We start from the raw sequence: 21,735 nt of genomic DNA on the forward strand, positions 1-21,735 counted from the left end.
TTACATAACAGCAAGGCGGATTCGTTGGGGACCTGGGTCCGTCCGCCTCCCCTTTCCAAAATCTTGGCTTGACGTACAACAAAAAAGACAAGCGTGTAGCTCCCGCAACACACATTTTACTGTTCCCCATATCCTTGGGATGAGGACCGGGGAACTTTATAGTGGCCGGAGAGACGGGAAACGGGCCTTTCTCGATAGGATGATGGCCAAGATCAGTGGGCTGCTAGGCTAAGCCGGGGTGTGCTGCTCCCTGGAACACGGAGCGTCCGGTCCCGGTGGGTATCAGCGGACTGAGAGAGGCGAGGCAGAGCCGGGCTGTTTGGGGAGCCTCTTTGCCGTCTCTCTCTCTCTCTCTCTCTCTCCCCCCCATTCCTTCCAAGCTGTGATCCCGATTGGTCTCTTTTGGGTTCTGTGGGCCAGAGAATGGGGACAGCTCTCTGCAGCCCGAGATTAAGTGGAGATCTGGGGAAAACATCCCGTGGGAATCAACAGGCGGGATGCTCTCCTTCCTGGACCAAGTTTTGCGCTCCGCAGGGCTGCCTGCTCTGTCGCGCCTCCGATTCTCTCTCCCCCCCCCCCCCCGCCCACCTTCATCCCTCCGTTTTCAAGCTGGGTGTTCTCGTGGTCCGCCCTAACACGGCAATAAATGAAAACCCCTTTTCTAACCATCTCCATCTCGTGAAAGGTATGACATATTCGGGTGCCGACGCTGAAGACAGGAAAAGGAAGCACGCCCTGAATGTACGGGTCCTCTCCTATTCCTATTCCTTTTCCTTTTCTCCTTTTTCTCCTTGCTTTTTCCTTGCTTTCTTTTCCTTTTTCCTGGTTTCCCCTGCAAACCAGGGTTTTGTTCAGCAAATAAAGGCTCCAGCCACGTAAAAATCGGCGCTCTTAGACTACTAGATGGACTGGAAAGGCGAGGTTGCACCTGCATCGAGTTCAGTGGGGAAGGGAAGGGACTCGCGAAAGGAATGCGATTTCCAAGCTTTTCCACCTTGCCTTGTCTCGCCTGCGCCCCGAAGCAGATAGGGCAGATTCAGAAGGGAGTCCTGTCCAGTGATGGTGTTTAAGTCGAGGTCGCAACCTCAGGAGAATTTCTGCTTCGGCCACGCTGAACAAAATAAGATCAGCTCCCGACTCAACATGGACAGGATCGCCCTGCTTGATAATGGTTTCTGAGATCTTTGCAGCTGCTTGGAAATTCTTATATTGACCTATATTGGCCAGGTGTATAACGGTGGGCAGCTGCCTTTGCGATGGTGTCTGCAGGACCCACGAGTGATTTCTTTCTCTAGCAGGACTTACTTTAAAAGCTGGGGGTGGGGTGGGGGGGTTGCAATAGGAAGCTTGATGGAACAAAAAAAATCTTCTCTTTCTGTCTTCACGGGGAGCAAGTTTTCTTGTACTCAGACAGACCTATTTCTGAAACGACACATACATATTTATCTGTACTTTAATTTTTTGAGGCATAGGATCAGGTTGTTCTGCTTTTAGCTTTCCTGTGCCCTAGAATTTAAAACAAAAAAACAAAACTATTTTTCCCCCTTAGGAGATTCTAGTGCAGGAGAGAGAAAAGGGGTGGAAAGAGCTCCTCGGGAGCCATACAGGCTTCGGGGCCAGTGGTGGGAGGGGGAGGCCACTGGAGAGATAAGGGGAGGCTCGCAGCCCAATCCAAAACAGGCACCGAAGGAATCCTTGAAGTAGATGAACTGAGTCGAGAGGAACTTCCTGTCCAAGCAACATGCAGCCACGAGATTAAATATCCTTTTCTTGCATATTAATCCAGTATATGTAATGGGCATAATGTATGGCATTTCCTGGCATTGTTGGCCCGTTTCAAAAGCGCAGACGGAAAGAACATTCTGACCTCCCTGCAGACAGAAGAACCAACTCGCTCATCTGGTGGCTGGTTTTCAGCCATCCAGTTTGACTCCCACAGAACTGATTTCGAGAGAAAGGGGACGTATTTTAAACCATCCATTCGGACTTGAACCGCCCCCTCTGCCTGATCTCCGCGTGTATGTTAGGAGTGATATGCGTGGATATGCATCCTCATATAACCCCCGCACTACATCACTCGGTACACTCCACACATAACATCTATGTTGCAAGCCTGTCTTGATGTTGAACTGCTACAGATGTGTCCTGATCCATAAGGCCATAAATCGATGAAAATTGAAAAGAGCAGTTATTCTATTAATAGTTGGAGTAGTGGCAGCAAGGACGATGAGGTGTGCGCTTATCGCTTTATAACAGAGAAGGTTCTACTTCCAAGATCCTTTTCTTGGCTGTCCCCTTAATATTCGGAATTTTTGACGTCCAAGCCCTGCTGGAACCTGCGGGCCATTTGCGGGAGGGAAGTTGCTGCCCGGAAAAAGGGGCGCCCTTCGGGAAGCTGTCGAAAACTCATATCACAGAGGCCGGACACGGCCAGGGACGAAATTTCCGGAGTGCAAGGTGGCGGGCGGGCGCAAGTGTTTTCGGATGCAGAGGATTGGCCTGCGACTTGGCGGGTCGCATCCCTGCAGCGGTCCACAAGGGAGCCCTCCAGCTGGTGCTCTCCCAATGGAGAAAGGATTTGAGGACCACCACTTCATATGGGGAGCACATGGTTGGAGAAGCAGAGCTTCAAACCGCCTCTTGAAAGTAGGAAACATCCCTGTCATTAGGGTCAACGCCACAGCAATGAAGAAGCTTGTTATCGCCCCGACACCGCGATGATATGTATCACTAATGAGGAAATGCCTTTGTCAAAGCTATCCACCTTTCGGAAGAACTGCGGCGGATAGGCGCTGCTTTGGAGATTCCCCCGTCCCGCCTGCCGCAGAAACGAATGTGGCCTCAGTCCGAAAAAGTAAACTTGTCCAAGATCTAGGGAGATGAGGGAACTCAAACACACAACAACGCATCCCGCTGAACTCTGTGGCATTTACTTCGGAGTTTGCAAGCTCCGGATCGGCGAGCTAGTCCTGTACGGGGCCGGGGGGGGGGGGGTGACCGCGGGGGTGAGAAAGAAAGAACGCGCTAATCCAGTGTGCCATGTCAATCTGGCCTTTCTAGCAAACCCGGATTGAACCTACTTCTGGATTTAACCGAGCTTCAGCGTTGGCTGGCCCTCACGCTCTGGCAAAGCCGAACCGGAGGGGGGGGCGGGGGGGGAGGGAGGGAGGAACCGTCACAAGAGGAGACGCGGACCCCGCAGCGCCGCCCGGTTGCTGGCTCGGCCGCGGCCGAGGCCCTTTAAGTCCACGGCTCTGCTGCGAGGGAATCTCGACAGCGGGTTGGGGGTGGGCCCCGCTCGGTGACCGGGCTTCCCCAAAGTTTGTACTAGGTTTTACGTCGTGGATGATTCCTCCCTGTTCCCTTTTTAAAATCCCACGTTTTTCCCTATCGTTGTCTGCTTTATACCGTGTTGTTGCCCTTATAGTAATGAATACGCTCAAGCTTCTCTCTGACTCCCATCAGAGAACTGCCTTTGGGAGCAATTCGGAGCGGTCCCGACCCTGATGCCCCTTCTTAAAGCTTCCGCAGTTTCCTACGGAAAGGACGGAGAGTGGCGCGGAGGGGCGGGCATCACTCCTCCAACCTACTGCGGACGGTTGATTCCAACCCCCCGACAGTTACGGCAACCATCTGCCCGTCCGCGGGGCAGCTCGCGTTAGAGCCGCGACGGAATCTGACCATAAAGGGCAAGGCTCGATTCCCTCGGCTCCGGTCGCAGCACGTCACAGAAGTGCTGGGGCGCCCGGTGAAATGAGAAGAGGGTCGGGAGCGGCAGGGCAGGGCAGGGCAGCTGGGGAGAGGTCTCGGCCTCACCCTCCAACTCCCGGCCTTTCTGCAGCCCGCCCTGCCTCCTAACCCTCCAAGACTTTTCAGCGCAGAGATTTCCCGGGAATCCCGTCCAACCCCATTGACTGGCTTCGGTGTAAGACCCTCCCTTGGAGCAACCCACGCTCAGGGCAGTTAGGAGGTTCGGAGGCTCCTTGCTCTCTCCCTTCATTAATTACATTAATGAATTTAATTTAATTTAATTTAATGTTCAGGCCAATCCGGCTTTTGTCTTACCGTGGATGTTTTGAGTGGACTGCTCTGGTCTTTGTTTTGCACCCTTAATTAGTGGAAATTACCAGAGTCTGGTTAACTGTAGCAGGTATAGATCTGATAACAAAGTAAATCATCTTTCCTTTATAAAGAGAAAATCTTCCACTTCGGCAAACCTCTGTTGTCATTGTTGTTGTATTTTTCAGGGGTATTTTTTAACTTTACAATGCAAACTTAAAGAATAATTGGAACAGCCTGGGGAGGGCATGGGTGGAAGGAATGAGAGACTCAGAGTTGATGATGGCGCAGGAGCCCAGGATTTTGTGTTTTCTTTTAGGCCTTTGTTTAGACACCACTGTGCAGTCCCTGCAATGGACAAAATCAGACTTTGTGTCTTTTGGCCACTGTAGACACCCTGCCATTCTGCACAAACAGCCACTTATCCTGTTCTTAGCAAGGCAAAAATCCATTTTGACAGGTCTGGATGCAATGGGTCCTTTTCTCATACCAAGCTTCTGAAAGAGGCAATCTGTGAGGGAAGGGATGGTTCTCCAGCAAATGGCCCGCAGCTTTGGAAATCAGGAGCTTCTGGTTGTCATATACACCCAAGCCAGGGATCATCTCTCTCTCTCTCTCCCCTCTTCTGCGAACTCAGGCAACACTGTAGTGTAAGTCTGTAGACTCAAAGTTGCCTTGTGGTACTGAGGGAAACTGGTACAGCATTTCAGTCAAGGTGTTCTAAAGTGAATCCTGAAAACGGGCACACCAAGACACTGACCTACCTAACCATATTGCAAATGTCATAAAGAGTGCAAGCCTATGCAAGTGTTCTTGACAGCAGGCCCTACTGAATTGAATGGGAGCTTTTCTTGGATAACATGTAAGACAGTGTTACAAGATTATTTTGGGTGTGAAGCCCTTTTGAGCATTTCTGATGCATTTAAGAATTTAATCCATTAAACTCAGCAAGGCTTCATCTGCAAAGCTGTATGGAAGATTAGAAGTCGGTTACAGGACTATTATTCAGAAATGGTCTTACTCAGCACCATGTTCCCCCAGCAGTTAACTGATCTCTTCAAAAAGTTCCATTTTCAAAATATTTTCAGATATTCTACTCAGATTATGGTTTTTAAATCCTAAAATTGTGTAGTTCCATTATCTCTAAAGTATGATTTTTGAAGGTGATCCTATTTTTTGAACAAGAGGAACTATTCAATGAATCCTGGCAGCCAAACATGGGAAAAAAGAGAAATCATAATTTGGTTGAGAGCCACTTTGATGTAATGGTTAAGGCACCAGGCTAGAAACCGGGAGACCGTGAGTTCTAGTCCTGCCTCAGGCACAAAGCCAGCTGGGTGATGTTGGGCCAGTCCCTCTCTCTCAGCCCTAGGGAGGAGGCAATGGCAAACCACTTCTGAAATCTTGCCAAGAAAACTGCAGTCCAGGCATTGCCAGGAGTCAAGACTGATTCGAAGGCAGAATTATCTTTATCGTCGTTGTTGTTGTTGTTGTCATTGCAATTTGTCCCTTCCTGGCAAGAAAACCACTACAAGATTTCTCAGCTGAGCTACCTGGGAATGCAAAAGGCATTTCCTGATCAAGGACAAGGACAATCAACTTAGTTCCCTAATAAGCTGATCACATATATACTTATTAGGGAATAAGGGCCACGGAATTAAGGGCCATGGAATAAGGGCCACGGAATTCTAGGTTTGCAGCCTAGAAGCACTGGCTTTCTGAATTGGAAATATTAAGGTAATATTCTCTCATCTCCATGAATTCATATCTAGCAATTTCCAGTGGTCAAAGGTCAGTCCACCTCTTCCTCTGGACTGTGCGTGTGCTTTAGATTCTTTAAGAGGAAACAACTGTATGCATGGTTCCCCTCACCCATCAGGGTTGTCTGATATCCTTCAAAGTGAGTCTCTTTCTGAACATTACAGCCTTAACACTTTAGGACAGTGTTTCTCAACCTTGGCAACTTTAAGATGTGTGGACTTCAACTCCCAGAATTCCCCAGCCAGCAGATATTCTGGGAGCTGAAGTCCACACATCTTAAAATTGCCAAAGTTGAGAAATGTTGCTTTAGGGACTTTTCTCTCAATACTTCTCTCCTAACCTGATCCTGCAAATTGATCTGAGGAGGATGGCAACCCTTTCAATACTTATTAGGGAACAAGTCCTAATGATATTAACACCTGTTTGGGCATCCAGGAAGCAGCAAGTTCATATCTGAGACATCACCAGTTTGAATAGAACCAGTGAATTCTATTCATCTCTCTCCCTCCTCCTCATCTTGATAAAGTCACCCTACCCAAACCACGTAGCAATGTAGAAACCCTTGGAAGTAAAGGTACCAAAGGAAAATTATTCAGAAGCATATCAGTTTATGACTTGCAAAGTCTACATTTGGATTTTCTTAAAATCAAAACTTTCTGACCTACCCAAAATACAAAGGCATTGACTTTGACCCAGAAAAGAGGACAAAATTAATCTTTTAGAAAGAAATTAACTCCACACATTGACAAATCAACACATCATTAAACAAGATGTTTTTAATTTAATTCTAAATAAAGAGATAAGAAATAATAAATCTTCAATAAAATATATAAAATTGTACAAGGCATCCCTTTCAAAGGGATTTTCACGGGCTGGGGATGGGTGGGTGAAAGGCCAGCACTGAACTAATAGACATGGATTCAGAACGTAGCCTGTAACAGGGCAGATTCCTTCTCACTCTCGAGGACATACTAAAAACACACTGTGGAAATGTCTTGTCTTCAGCAACCTGCCTCCTCTATAGACATTTTACCACAGAGTTTAGCCATAGTAATAATAAAATAATTAAAACAATGGGTTATGTAGTACCATGTATGCCAAGCAGAACTCTTTCCTCCCTGCCCTCCTCTAAAATAAATCAGAGAGAGGGGAGCTGTCCTGTCGTTAGAGTGGGCAACACTATTTTATTCTCATAGGTTTGTTTCATCCTCTGGATCTGTGGGTGTGTCAAGATCCATTTAAGCATAGTTCATTTTTACAAGCTAATAATGGTTAAAGCACAAGATTATTGCAATAAACACAAAACAACTCTGCAACACAAAACAACTTGGGTTTCAACGTCTCTCTGCACATACGCACAACTATATTATCGTCTTTTCAAATCTCTAACCTGTTTGTTCCTGATACCAAAATGTCAGCTGAACACAGACTTAACTGATGATGATTAAATGAACAAGGGCAACTGGGATCAAGACAAATCTGTAAGAAGCTTCTCAGCTCTCCTCTGCCATGGCATACCCCTGTACCCCTCTTAATGCTGCCTTACAAACAAGAATAAACTGCAAATGAAAAATTGGCAAAACTCACATCTGTAGGAATCCTTTACAGGGTAGAAATGGGGTAATCCCACTTCCAGGGTGCCATTCTACAGGAAATATTCCAGGATGAAATTTTGTAAAGGAATGTATCCTAAGATGGAAGACTTGCTTTGCCAGATCAGATCAACAATCCACCCAATCCACCATTTTGTATCTGAAGTATTCCAGTTCCTTGCATTTCAGTTTCCAGGACTGGAGTGCAGTGTAGCGTCCAAAGAGAAGTATAGAAACCAACCCAGTATCAAGTCAGCTTTTATTTCTGATGTTGGTTTTATAAATAAAGCTCATCTATATGTTTAAGCTTCCTCACTCAGTCAAAGGAGACATGTGCATTTTTACCTACATATACACGCACACACCACGCTGGGAATAAGTACCACTGAACAAAGCGAGATGCATTCCTTCTGAGTAAACAGGCATAAGAAAAGACTGCAAGTTTCTCACTTTCAAGTGTGTGTGTGCTTGTGTGTGTGTATGTGTGATGATAATCTGCTAGTTCACTGGGAACCTTAGGGAGGCTGATAATTAAATCATACATTTTCCTGGGAATAGTTATCAATTTAATTCCCCTCCCCTGTGCAGTATATAAATAAACTATTATCTGTATGTTCAAAAAAAAAACTTGTTTTCAGGATCAGATTCTAGATGCTGAGCTCACATTTGGTTGGTTCCCAAGATGCAGAATACAGGTTCTGGGTCCAAACTCCTATATATTTGATAAGGCACATTACAAGTAGGTGAAAACTGACCAGTCGTGGTTCTGTACGGCACCCTTTAACTGAGCACGCTCCATCAGTCAGTCAGGTACCATGTCCTCACTTTCCGACCTTCTTACGATAAGTGATACATGCTGTATCCCACGGGAGTAGCATAGAGTCCTACAGGTGGGATGGGAAGCACAGGTCTGTGAAAGGGATACGACGTTCCATAGAGAGAGGCTGCCTGGAGAGGTGAGTTGATAGGGAAAGGGAGGCTAAACCCAGACGGCAACATGGGCTTTGCTGCCATTTTTAACTTCTCCAGCTCTGCTTCCTGCAGTCTTTTTGCCTTGGCCCTCCGGTTCTGGAACCATATTTTGACCTGGGTCTCTGTGAGATTGAGGGAGCTTGAGAATTCGGCCCTTTCAGCAATGGACAGATACTGCTTCTGACGGAACTTGCGCTCCAAAGCCAGCAGCTGGGAGGTTGTGAAGGGTGTTCTGGGCTTCCGGTTAGTCTTGTGTTTTCTCAGTGTACAGGCTGTGGGGCTCAGGTGCCCTGGAAGTGAAACAGAGATCAGTCAGTTGAGGAGATGAGAGTTAGATGGCCAAATGCTAGGAAGAGCAACTTTTTTTCCCCCTTACACAGCATATAAGATATAGAGAGTATAAATGGGGGGGAGGGGGAACGATGTCCCCAGCCTAATGAAGTAGGAGGATAAGAGCCTGTATAGGAGTGGCCACTAAGCCTATTTCACAAAATGTGCAATGCGCACACAGATGTCAATAAGATAGAGCATTCCAGTTTGGAAAAGTACACGGATGGGGGTATATGAAAGAAAATAGAACAAGCAAATTCAGATGTTACAGATGTTTTTAAAAAGGAATTATTGGTGAAATTAGGGTTTGTAACATCCTTCCATTTCATAATGTGAATGTCTTAACATTATTCTTAGCAAAATCAAGTTACCAGATGAACCTACCATGCCCACACATTAAAATATTACACTGGATCAAAGCAATCACTCATCCAATCCATTGTGTTTATTAATTTAGCCAATATAATCCACTTAAGTCATAGTCTTTATCTGCAGTGTTTAAAGTCTCCTGAAATTTAGCAGATCAAACACACAAGAGTTGCTTTGTCCTTAATAGTCGATTTAGAAACTCTCCTGGTGTGAGAGCTATTTCACACACATTACTTAGCAGCCAAAGTTGGGGTTTATCACTAAGCACACACTTGACAGGGATATGCAGCCAATCGTTGTTCTCCGTTTACTTTTATCAATGCAATACATGTGTTTGACACATTAACACTACACAGTTTGAAGTGTACACTCTACAGAGTCTGGCAATACCATTAGAAAACAATGTGGGAAATAATACACAATACTCTATATTGTTACACAACACTCTAATCTAATTTCCCCCACTGAGAATATTAGAATCTACCAAGACAGTTTAACATTTATCATAAATGTGCTATTCCACTACAAGGATCCAACAATCATATGTACTTCTTCAAGAGAGTGAGCAAGGAACAAAGGTCATGATATACCAACAAATACCATATTCAGAAACCAGTTTGACTGTTATCATATTCAGTGTGCAATGGGACAGGCCAGCCCACAATTTACATGGCACAGTGTTGCCTGAGTGTGTCTTGCTCATATTCTGTATCTTCAATATCACCATTCAGCACATCAAGAATGGGAGAAATGAGCTTGTTATATTTATTTATTTATCATATTCCTCCCCCACCCATCTCGTGCAACGACAGCTCTGGATGGTTACATAGTCATAATTTGACTGAAACAGACTATTATCAGTAACTGGCTAGCTTTCTTTTCTGCAGTAATTTCTTCTATACCAGATAGTCTATATAAAATGACTTATAGAAGGTAAAGACATTGAAATGCCTCTATTTGAAAAAATCAGCACATCATCTGCTGACTATAGGTTCATTTTAGTAAGTCTTGGGAAAACAAGAATGTCAATAAGTTATAATTGAAGCAAAAGAGGAACATAGTACTAAAAGAAAATCAGCTAGGTGTGTTTGTTTTTTTAAGTCTTATAAGTGATAGAAAAATAGATATCTCATCAGCCACTATGTGTTATGATTTATCTAATTGAAAGACCTTTGAAGTTTTGCCTACAGGCACTAGTATAGAAGCTGATAAGTTTTTAGTTTGTTTGTTCAAGTCTATGTTCACTTATATGACTTCCACTGAAATTAATGGTTGATTGATATATTTGTGATCATTGAACAGAGTAGATTATCACCTCTCTGTTGGAATTAATTTAGCTTCTTGAATCTTTAGGCAGTGGGGGGGGGTAGGGGTGGGCGGGGGTGAGGAGATCAAAAGGCCGACACATTGATTCAACATACTGTATAGTTTTTATGACATGTGCTAATCCTGAAAATATATATTCTGAGCAGATATAGAATTTATTTCATACCATATTCCATTACTACTCAAAACCTTTAACAGAGTAGCTTTTGATTCTTTTCAGCATGCTCTGCACATAACATCCAGAGGTTCAATAATATGATGAGACCAGCGGGTTTTGGAGAAAGAGTAATTGCCAGCATCAAAGCCCACACATATCTCAGTTTTACTGTTCCACATCAATCATGGTAGCTTACTTCCAAGCATACGTATTGAAGATCACAGCCTTAAGGAAGCCACTTGTAAACTTAGAGTGCAAACTTCTGCTGGTTTACTCAGAAGTGAGTCCCTTGTGTTTTGTTAGGCTTGCTCCTTCACAAACATATTTAGGATTGCAGATTCAGAATAATCTTGTGGGAAAGAGTGGTGGAAGTAGCAAATTTTGGCTGTCTTTGCATGCCAGAGTTACTCATGCACATCCTTAACCTGGTTTCCTTAACTGACTCAGTTTCCTAGGTTCATACTATATATATTCAGCCACAAACAAATGACGTAGGTTATGTTCACACAACCCATTAGGTGTTTGGCCAGTTTGTGGCTGAGAGGATAGTATAAACGCAGTGACTCTTTAGGACAGTATGAAATGTAAGAGCAAAGTAAGTAGCCGCCACATTACAGAATCAATGTTAGTAATGTTGTTTCAGTGGTCTGTAAGGACTCTTTTTCTTTTTGTCTTGCCTATCTTTTTTAGTCTTTTAAAAGAACGTTCCATAATGAAAAATACAGTAAGATTGCACTCCTCTATACAAACTTATAGAGAGGCAAGTCCCAATTAAATCTTCCACAGAGATAGATTTGAAGCTATTTTCATATTTCATATTAGGATTATGCTGTAAATGAAGTGTCACAAACATGTTGCAAAAACAATGGCTTTATCTTAAAGTGTATTAATTGTGAATAGAATATATGTTTTTGATAATGCAAGTAAGTTTTTACTGTCCCTGTATTAAGAGACACAATCAATCTTCGACATCTCTCCCTAACTAAAGCAAAGCACAAGGTGGTTGGTTAACAATGATACTGCATGTGGATGGACAGAGTTAATAACTGGAAGAATACAGCTTCTTTTGTGGTCAAGATAGTGTTAAAAAGATCATAAATTAGTTGCGTGTAAACTAAGAAATCATACTGACTCAAAGATGTTATCAGAAAGCAACATTAATACATTCTCTTTTACATTTTCATATAACAGCTAGTTTCAGTAAGCTATGGAGAACGTATTAAGCCACCAAGTTATTAAAATGCATAGATTACTTGGGTTTAACTGGGTTTATATCAGGAAGGTATAAACAGATTCAATTAGTTTTATGCCCCTATCGTAGAAAGGACAAGAAGGCAAGGTATACATCTTTTGGCTGAAGCAATAATACCCAAAGCAGTAGTTTTACTTGATGGAAATTGGTTAAAAAAAACCTCATGTTCCAAATGGCATTGCATTTGTTTTCAAAATATGATAATGCGTTATGAAAAAAAATTTGTAATCTCTGTAATCTTAAAATTATCTACTAAAGTAGCATGCCATCTGTCAAATGCTGTCTCATTCCGTTTATTGCCACGGTTCATCAACATAATACAAGTATTTAAAAACGGCAGAGTTTTATTACTATTTACAAAATACACACTGAACAACAGCTGGAAGCTATCCCTTAGAATTTTATTAGAGTCATTTCCCTCCAAGCACTCTAATTTTTGATATTTTTTTTTCCTTGTTCCCCAGGTGACTTTTAGTTTATTTGGTTCCTTGATGAGAATGCATCTTCTCCAGATAATGTTTCCCCTTTCAGGAGCAAAATGAACAAATCTGCAAATCAGCTTGGCCTGAATACTGCAGGCAGACTTTAAGCTACAATCCTGTATCAACTAACTTGGGAGCAAATTCCACTGAAGTTAACAGAAGTTATTTTTTATTAGACAGAGATAAGATTACTTGTCAATATAATTCAGTAAAGGGAACAGAATCTCAACAATGACCATTCCACCTTTCAAAAACTAATACTGATTTAAGTTTTTCCTATTTCGCCTTCTCTTCAGTTGAAAACACATTTACTTAAAAGTTATACCAGCATCTGCTGCAATTTTAATTTCTAGCTAAAAGCTGCTTTAAGATGAGTTTAGGACTATTTCAAATGTTTTCTTAATTCATCAGCTCCAAAGTTCCAAGGCCCACAAACCTGAATGAACTCCAGAGAAAAAGGAATAAGCTGAAATGCCAGTATACACTTGGAAGAAGTTATTTTACTTTGTTTTGTTTTTCATATTTGCCTAGAATTTTGGGAGGCACATCTTCTAAACTGTGCTGCAAGTCAGATTTAGAGTGTTTTTGACTTTCTTGATCATGTGAAAGGAGTGATAAGTGTGGAATCCTACCCAGATTTACTAGAGAGTTAAATACCAGGGAATATGACCAGGTGATTGAACCAAACAGAAGAGGCACAATCTCTGATTTTCAGGGTAATTTTTCAGGGTGATTTTACAGAAAGCTGTGAAATAGGAAAAATGGCAATAGGTTACCTTAGTTTCCATGTTTTCCCCTCCAAACAAGATTTCCTTTAGAAGTGTTTAGCACAGAGTCTGGCAGTACCTTAAAAAGTGAGCCCGGCTGTGACACAAGTTTTCATGGGCCAGACTCCACCTTTGTCAGATGTAAGACCAAAACAGCACTAGGGGCCATAAAAAAGCATGTTACAATAGAACATCGAGGTGACACTGCAGTTAAGTTTGTTTACACTGACTAACTCTCTGGAATTAAGAGAGCTGCAAATAAAATAAGCTATTTTTCCATCTTCCATCCACACACAGTGAGACTTCTCATCCAATGAAGCAGAAGAAGAGGTTAATGCAGGGGGGGAAAGTATCTTTGGGGGAATTGCTGTTCCAACCTAGGGTGAGAAATATATAAGGTGAGGAATCTCCCTCCCTCTGCTTTAAAACACCAAATGGCAAGCAGATTTTTGGGGAGGGGGGAATCGGTTAAGAAATAAAGAATCCTAAAATGTATTTAATTTAAGAAAGTGTCCGCGATGGGCTATGTAGGTGTTCCAGGATGGCAGAAACGCTCCAGGAGAGAAAGAGAGAAAGAAGGGAAGTTACAGGCTGAATGAACCGCCTAGGAGCGCCGACGCTGAGGCTCCCTGTCCGACCCAGCGGAACTCAAGTGAATCACTCGCGGCCCAGCCGAAGCGGAGCGGGAAGTTCCCAGCGGAAGATGAAGCAGCCAGGCTGATCCTTCCTTGATCCTCTCGGCCGAGTTCTTCGGTTCCTGGGCTAGACTCCGCCGATGGGACCAGGCAGGAGAAGGCGATCCGTGAAGCCTGGAGGCCGACTGCTGCTACAGGTGCACAGAAGGAGGCACCGGAGGGCGCTGAGCTCAAGGAGCGCCCGCCGCCTGCCAAGAAAGCCACGATTTTGGCGCCGGCAGCAGCGAAAGAAGGAGCAGTGGAGAAACGAAGGCAAAAAGCCTCTGAAGTAAGCGAATTAAGCGGAGAAACAGACTTTTCACGGAGGGGGGAGGGCGGCGAGGGGCGATTGAGGTCTAAGGAAGGCAGCGCGAGAGACTCCCTTCTGCTCCCGAAAGGCAGAAGCCGAAAGTTACGCGATAAAGATGGATCGGGATGGTCGGGGGGAGAGAGAGAGCCGCTCGGACTTGGGGAAACGGCGCTAGCTGGGTCTAGAACTGCAAAGCCTCAGCAGCGCCAGGCCCGCGGCGATCCTTTGGACAGTTCCGAGCACCCGGCAGCTTCGGGGCGGCTAGCTAAAGATCGCGTCGCTAGCAAGCCAACTCGCGGCACACAAACAAAAGAAGAAGCCGCTTTAAAGTTTAGGCCGAGAGACCTCGCCGAAATTATTCGTCGGTCGGACGCCTCGGCGCCTGCAAACCTGGGCGTTTTGCCTGGTGAAGCTTTCCCGGATTCTGCCTGCAAGTGCCTTCTCCGAATTCAAGGCTCCCGCAGGCTCCCTCCCCTCCCGCTCCTTTGAAGTCCGGGCAATGGCGGGATCGCAGGTGGGGGTCGGGGTGGGGGGAGAGCCACATTACACTCACACGCTGACCTCGTCGCCCAACTTCTTTCTATTAGTGCCCTCCGACCCTTCCCAGGTTAAAGCACTCACTTGGGGGAGGGGAGTATCTGCCGGCCTCTGGGATCCAGGACGAGCCATCCTCGGAGTTTTCGGACTTCACCGACGAGGTCTCGAAGGTTTTTGTAAGCCCGCCGGGACTGGGAGCTTCCCTGGAGACGTGAGTGGGCAACAGCAGGTTCCTGGAAGTACCCAAGCCAGCCCCTTCGACGCTTCCGCTCGCCTCTCGGGGCGGCTTTTTGTCGGACATAAGCGCTTCCACGCTGAACGGCAAACTGGAGACCTTGACTTTGTGGTGATCCTCGGCCCCGGCTGCAGGGCCCTCTTCGTCCGAGGAGAAAACCTCCTTAGCTTTGGAAGAAGACATCTCGGCGCAGCTTCGCAAAGATCCCTGCGTGGAGAAGCAGCCGCCCTGCGTCTCGCCGCCGCCGGAGCAGCCGCCGCCGCCGCCGCCGCCGCCGCCGCCTCTTTCTTCTCCTCCTCCTCCTCCTCCTCCCGTTCCCGAGTCCAGACCTCTCAATCAATCTCTCGCTCAGACGCTCCTGGACGCACCACCTCCGCTCACTTCAGCCCCCAACAACAGACCAACTTTTTTTCCTCCCCTTTTTTGGGAGACTTCTGGCTGTTTCCTCCTTTGGGAAGTTGAGTAAGCGGGGCTCAGCAAATGAGAGCTGCCGGGGATGGCGACGTAAGGCGGTGACTCATGTGATTGGCTCTGCGCGGCCCTGAGCATAAGTGTTTTTTTTTTCTTTTAAATAAATTAGAAGTTAATGACATGGGCAGCAAACGGAGCTGTGTTATTAGGGAGCTTTCCAGCTCTGTAACTCTGCCAAAACAACAGGAAAGTCAGTAGAGTAATTAGGGCTGATGATACCAAGAGGAAACTCTGAAAGCGCGGATTTCATCCCCCCGCCTTTATATTTAGACTCACCCTGGGGGAAAAAAAGCGCGGGGGGGGTGGTGGATTGCTGGGCTTTCAACCAGAATCGTTTCAAAACGATGTACCAGGCAGCCGTTCCCATTGACAACAGTCAAGCCCGTGCTGAGGAGTTTACATAATGGTTTGCCATCCATTTTGCCTATACTGAAAATGCAGCGAGAACTAGGTGGACCATAATTGTCCCTTTTTGCTCTGGAAAGCCACTGTTTTTTTTTGGGGGGGGGGGACGGAGGAAGGATGGCACAAAGCAGTGGCACGAATCACTTCCAGGTTAGGGAGGTGAAATGGACGTCCTCTGGGCAGCGCCTCTTTTAGTGGAAGCGAAACCCACTCAGTCTTGAAGTGTGCGTATAGCCCGGGATACTAAGGCCCCTCGAGAAAAGGGGGGAAACTAGAGAGCTGCGCAGAGCTTCCGAGGCGAGCCGACAGTGCCCCGAGACAAGGCCTTTCCAAGGCCCCCGCTAGCGCTTCTCCCCTCCGGAGCGGCGAAGGAGACCCTCGCGGGACAAAGACGGAAACTGCCCTGAGGAAGGAGGGAGTGGAGCTCCCCACGCTGCAGACTTTCGGGGATTTCATCCGACGCAGCCAACTCTTTCCACGACCTCTTCGCGAAGATACGCGGGACTTGGGGTCTGCCTTCGCTATTGCCAGGAATCATTTCCCGCCGCTCTAAGGAGGACATAAGCGAACACATTAAACGTGTTGGGGAGCACCTGAATTATTTTTTAATTTATTTTTAAAAAAATAATTATGTCGGTAATGCTAAGTTGCAACAGGCGCCTAAGCCCTAATGACAAACAGATGCATTTTTAATAAGCCTGAGTCGGCACTCTTTCACTTGCCGGCGCATCAAACAGCCTCTAGGAGGGCAGTTGTCGCCCTACTTTTTCCACACCGTGCCATTAAGGCCAAGGAAGAGGATTCATTTTAAATGACATTGCAATTAGCAGCTCGAGAAAAGTAGATCATTTTTGCTTGGTAATTAATTTGATCAGTTAATGATAGCTATCTAATCAGTCACTGATAACTATTGTGGCTATTAAAAGATGCAGCAGGCTGGGGAAGCGGTGGTGGTGATGATGATGATCAGGTGACGTTGTTTTCGAGAGGGGGAGGGGCAGAAACATAATGTGGGAGGAATCGTGTCCTTGGGGAACGTTCTCTGGTCTCAAGCCCGAAGGAAAGAAAGAAAGAAAGAGTGGGGCGCCTTATCATATCTGATTTAATAAGCACTTACTTTCCAAGTAGTTGGTCTGGGATTAGTTTGTTTAAGGAAAGGTGACTGGAATCTTTTCAGCTTTCTTTTATCAGCCCAGAGAGAAAAAGGACTGGGAGAAATATAGAACTGGCGCTTGGTCGTTTACGTAAAACCGCTGGTCACTTTATCGCAGTCATTAGGAAAAGGTGCCTCCCTAAACGTTGCTAGGCTTTCCATCATAAGCTAGAAGGGCAAAAGCGAACAGTATTTCAAGCCGAACTACCCGGAAACCTGGGTGGTGCGGCCTGCAGCTTAGACAGGGCAAGGCGATGCATGCTGGTTGGTCGGAATTTCTGCCTCCCCAAACTTTTTTGTACAACCCGCTCCAGCAGTTCCAGCGAGACAGATGGCTTTGGCTTCATTTACTCACCTCTTATTTAGATATCTAAAGATCTGTTGCCTGCCTGGTCGCATCTTTTCTGTTTGATCGCTAATGCTCAAAATAAAAATTAATTTGCTGCTTCACACAAGATATTGGAGATCACAATTTCCTTGTTTATGAGAAGGCTGTCAGAGTGGCATCGGAAAATGAAGGCTTTCGCTCTCCTGCCGGGTATAGAGACAGCTGCTTTGATCGGGCTGATTTCCACCGCCCCCATCCCCCACCCCTAGTCCGAAGCCATTACTTCCAGCAGTGGGTGTGAGAGAAAAACCGCTGGACTTCGGAGGGTGGACAGTCCACCTCCCATTGAAACCATGGCAACATCCCTAAGGAATTCATCATAGTACTTTCAGGAGTCTGAAAGGGCTATGCAAGAAAACGCATGGACTTCCAAAGTAATTGCTGTTATTGTCAGCTCTTGCAGACATTATTGTTATTATTACTACTATTTGTGCTACACATTGCAGAAAATGTGTATAACTCAGGATCACACGCTACTGAACTCATCCTAAGGAACACTGCCCTGGGGTTAGGGCTGCAAGATGTTCAGACCAGCCCCTTCTGCAAGTTCTGGATCCCGGAAAAGAAGGACAAAGGTCTTTCTCATTTGCCAATCCAGCCCAGCAGCTTCCAAATTCCACCCTTCACCTTAAGGCTTCTGTGTACCTAAAAAGAGGGACCACTTGAATAAATGTGCTGTCCCCTCCTGCAAACTGGCCCATGCCTGTGTCCCTGGGTCTGATCCCTAACACCAAGCCCCATAAATGTCAGGGCCAACTTGGAACCGACATGTCTCCACTTGGGAAGTATTTTAGATTAGGTAGGTGAACAATTATGCCATTAAATCATTCCAGGAATGGCTGGAGTAGACAGAACCTGAAATAATATTTTGGGAAGGTTAATCTTTTCTACTCTCTCCCACCCTCATTTATCTGGGTATTACCGCCAGTACCATATTTAAGCTATTCTAAAACCCAGACTGCCAACCGTGTAGCAAGCATGAACCCAGGACAGGTGTCGAAGGCAAGCAGTTTGCTGAAATGAGTCCTCTTTGCAAAAGCAACCAGCTTGCATCCCGATTCTCCTCCCCCCCTCAGTGACAGGAAAATTAAAATTGATGAAAATCAAGAACAATGTGAGTAAACAGGGAACAATGTAAAGCTAATGCTGCTCGGCCGAAGAGCTACAGATAATTACCCTGAATCAATGCAACGTTTTACCCACAAAGAATGGAAACAGGCATCAGGTTAGGTCAAAGTGACCTGATTTACAGTTGGGGCGTATATGATTCTGTGTCTTCAAACGGACAGGTTAATGCTTTTGAGTTGTTCTAGCCTCTGATTGCCCTTTCTTGTTATGGGTTCAGTTTGATCGTCTGCCCAACTGAGCCTTTTTGTATGATTTGCAGCTTTTGTCCACCCAAACCCTATTTGGTAATTTCAGTCGCTGGTGGCAGGTTTGCTTTGTTTTACTACAGGTAGCAAGGGAAAAGGTATCAGTACCACCTACAGACCCCATGCCCTGCACACGGGGCCTTTTTAGGGGATGGTGGTGATGGAGGGGGCATTCCCATAGGCTTCAGAGACAAGGGGACCCAATGACATGGTTCGGGATTTGAAACGCTCAACTGGATCAATCCTTTCAAGGCAGCACAAATAATCAGTTCAATATAATCCCAAGCCTTGTTTCAGTAGCTGGGACTTTCACACCCCCTCCCATTCCCTAGGCCATTGAGTTCAATGGACAAAATGTAACGGAGGGGGGTGGGAAACGCATTGACGGGGGGGGGCTCTCCCAGTCTTTGAAAGAGCTTTTTGCACATCTTGATTCACCCCCATATATAGTTTCTGAAGGCAGAGCCCGGGCGAGGGGGCGGACGGAAGGTTCGCCCTTGAAGAGAATGGATCGAAGGCGCTCGAATCCAAGGCAGGCCCACGGAGTTCAAAGGGCATTCAAACGCCTAGAGGGCAGCAGCCCGACGCGTGGAAGGACTTTCCCCTGATGTCAGTGGAACCGTCAACCTCTCACCGTTCCGGGGCTTTGAAGTCAAAAGCTGGGGGGGATCGGGCTGCCACAGCCTTTGTAAAGAGCAATACATCTTTCCCAGCAGGGCGGCCTTTTGCCTGTTGACAAGGAAAGGGGGTCTTTTCTTTCGGTAGGATGCCTTCCTATGTGTCTAGCCGACAGCATTAGAGATGTGGAGCCGCCAATTCTGGCAGGGATCGCTCCTGCTTTTCCTGAACTGACGCCGCACCGCTAAACTAGCCGCCTCGGGATGCGCACGTCGTCGAACTGTAGTCCCGAATCGGGCCACAGTTAACACCTGGCCACGAACCGAAAGTGTCACGAAATTCTTCCCTGTCGGGGCTGCAGTCCTAAACGCGGGCACTCCCTTCAACTGGGGGAGATCTTCCAAGTAGAGTTGAATAGATGCCGGCTGTTCGCTTGATTGCCGCGCCTTCCTTCGCTACTCAGCCAGTATGGTTCCTGATCCACAATCCGTTTAAACTTTACTTCAGGCTTGGAGTAGACACAGGACGGAGAAGGGGAATGAGTCACTCCTAGAATTTAGGCGCACACATATCTTGGTGACTGATCCCCAGTTTTCAAGGAACAAGCAAGGCAACACTAATCAAACTGGGCATCGCTGAGCCCATGACTATCCGTTTTTCAGAAAAAGAAGGAAAAAGGCGCTTCTCTTTTTCTGCCAACTATTGCTGAGATTGAGAAATGCCTCTGTAATCCGGAGAGTATGTACACTGCTGCTGATTATCCTGGTGATAGCGGCAGTAATAATAGTAAGCGATTCGGGCAATTAAGCAGGATTGCACCCATCGGCATTGTTGTTTTGTCATGAACTCTTTTTAGCGATCTCCGAGGTGCCCTGCAATTTGTCTTTATCAGGGCACGCAGTGCAGCGAGATGTGTGCCGCTCTAAGTGCCCTGCGCCTGGTAATTGTAGCTACCCTCTTTTTAAAAAGGGGAGGGGGGAGGCCGGTGTCCTTAGGAGCCTTGCTTCAGTACCACTGAATTCAGTGGGGCTGACGGAAATTACGATTTCAGGTCCCGAAAGTTCTTTGTAAGGGCTGCAGTTTGACCAGCCTGCCAAGAAAAGCTGCATGTGCCCGCCAGGTTACGGGGCGAGTATGATGGTGTATGTGTGTGCTTATTCGTCTGTTTGACGAGACCGATCGAGGAACGTCTTAGTATTATTACTGGATGCGAACCCACCGCGCAGGGCATGGAACCGCTAGGGCTTCAAGGCGCAGTTGCTCCGGCGCTAGGTGCCGAGTAGCGGAGGACAAGCTCCTCTCGGATCCTTCCTTCTGAAGGAGACGGGAGGCCCACGGCGGCGGTAAGCTGTCTCCGCAGCTCCCAGAACAGTTCCGTGTCGACTCCCTCTTCTCTCCCCCGGCCCGCCTCGCCGCCCCTCCGCTTTCTCTCTTTGCCGCCGCCGCCGCCGCCGCCGCGCGCCGCCGCCCCTCTCTGGTCAATTACAGCAGCTGGGAAATATGCGCCCTGTTTCTGAGAGTCAGTCTCTGGCTAGAGGAGGGGTGGCGAGCAGGAGGGAGCGAGAGACGGAGGAGGGCGGGAGAGACGCGGCAGACAAACTAAGGCTGTTTGCAGGCGCCAGCAGCGGGGAGATGAAAGCAAACCTCCTGGGGGAAGTGGCTGTGCAGTTCGACCGGCTCCAGCGAGAGCAGAAGCTGCGGGCTGTCCCAAGCAATCCCGCCCCGCCCCGCCCCGCCCCCCGCGCCCAGGGCAGCCGCCAGCCTGCCCGCTCGGCTTACCTTCCGCTGCTCCGGCCCCAGAGAACTTGGGGCGGGGAGGGACGCCGTCAGATTCCACCGCCCCGGGGGCACTCTGTCCGAGAGGGAGGAGGAGGAGGTTTAGGACGGAGGACTGTTTGGAAAGATCCTGAAGAAAAGGGAAGGGATGCCGACTGGGTAGCGACGGGGCTCTCAGAGGTGCCCTTGCCGTAAAGGGCGGCGGGGAAGGAGAGGGGAGAGAAAGGGACAGATCTTGGGAGCCCGGATCGGACAAAGGGAAAGTTGCGAACGTAACCTTATCTGCACTGAATCGCAGCTACCGGGCGGGGTGGGTGGGTGGGTGGGTGGGTGGAAAACAAAACGGAAGCGGCGCTTTTTCTTAGCAGAACGCGCGGGCTGTGTTGGTACAACCGCTGAACCAAGTCACATCCAGAAGCGTTTTCTCTTGCTCTCGGTGGCTTCGCTTCTTGCCCGAATTCAGCTGGTTTGATTCGATGTTTCGCGTGAATTCAGAAAAAATGAGTTAATTCAATAACTAAATTAAGTGTGTTGTGTGACTCAAGACACATTCTCTCTGTCTCGTGCGCATACACGCGCACACGTACAAATTATGATTAAAAAAAAACAGAATTGCTCCCTTCTCGCTCTAAAAAAAAGCTGCTCAGTCCACGGAAAGGGGAGCAAAAGCTAAAGGTGAGCCAAGTCATTTTGAGAAGAGTTCCACCACCGCCTCCCCTACATTTCCA

General features: G+C 46.8%; 1 protein-coding gene across 1 annotated transcript; it reads right to left on the bottom strand.

The window, feature by feature from the left end:
- Positions 1–8,038: 8,038 nt before the first annotated feature.
- MSX2 (msh homeobox 2) lies at positions 8,039–15,087 on the bottom strand. Its single transcript, XM_063296478.1, has 2 exons — positions 14,673–15,087; positions 8,039–8,674 (listed from the first exon to the last, which is right to left on the bottom strand). The coding sequence occupies exons 1-2, from the start codon at positions 15,004–15,006 to the stop codon at positions 8,250–8,252; spliced, it is 759 nt and encodes a 252-aa protein (XP_063152548.1). The 5' UTR covers positions 15,007–15,087; the 3' UTR covers positions 8,039–8,249.
- Positions 15,088–21,735: the final 6,648 nt, after the last annotated feature.

This window comes from Candoia aspera, chromosome 2 (assembly GCF_035149785.1).
Source record: "Candoia aspera isolate rCanAsp1 chromosome 2, rCanAsp1.hap2, whole genome shotgun sequence".
NCBI lineage: Eukaryota > Metazoa > Chordata > Lepidosauria > Squamata > Boidae > Candoia > Candoia aspera.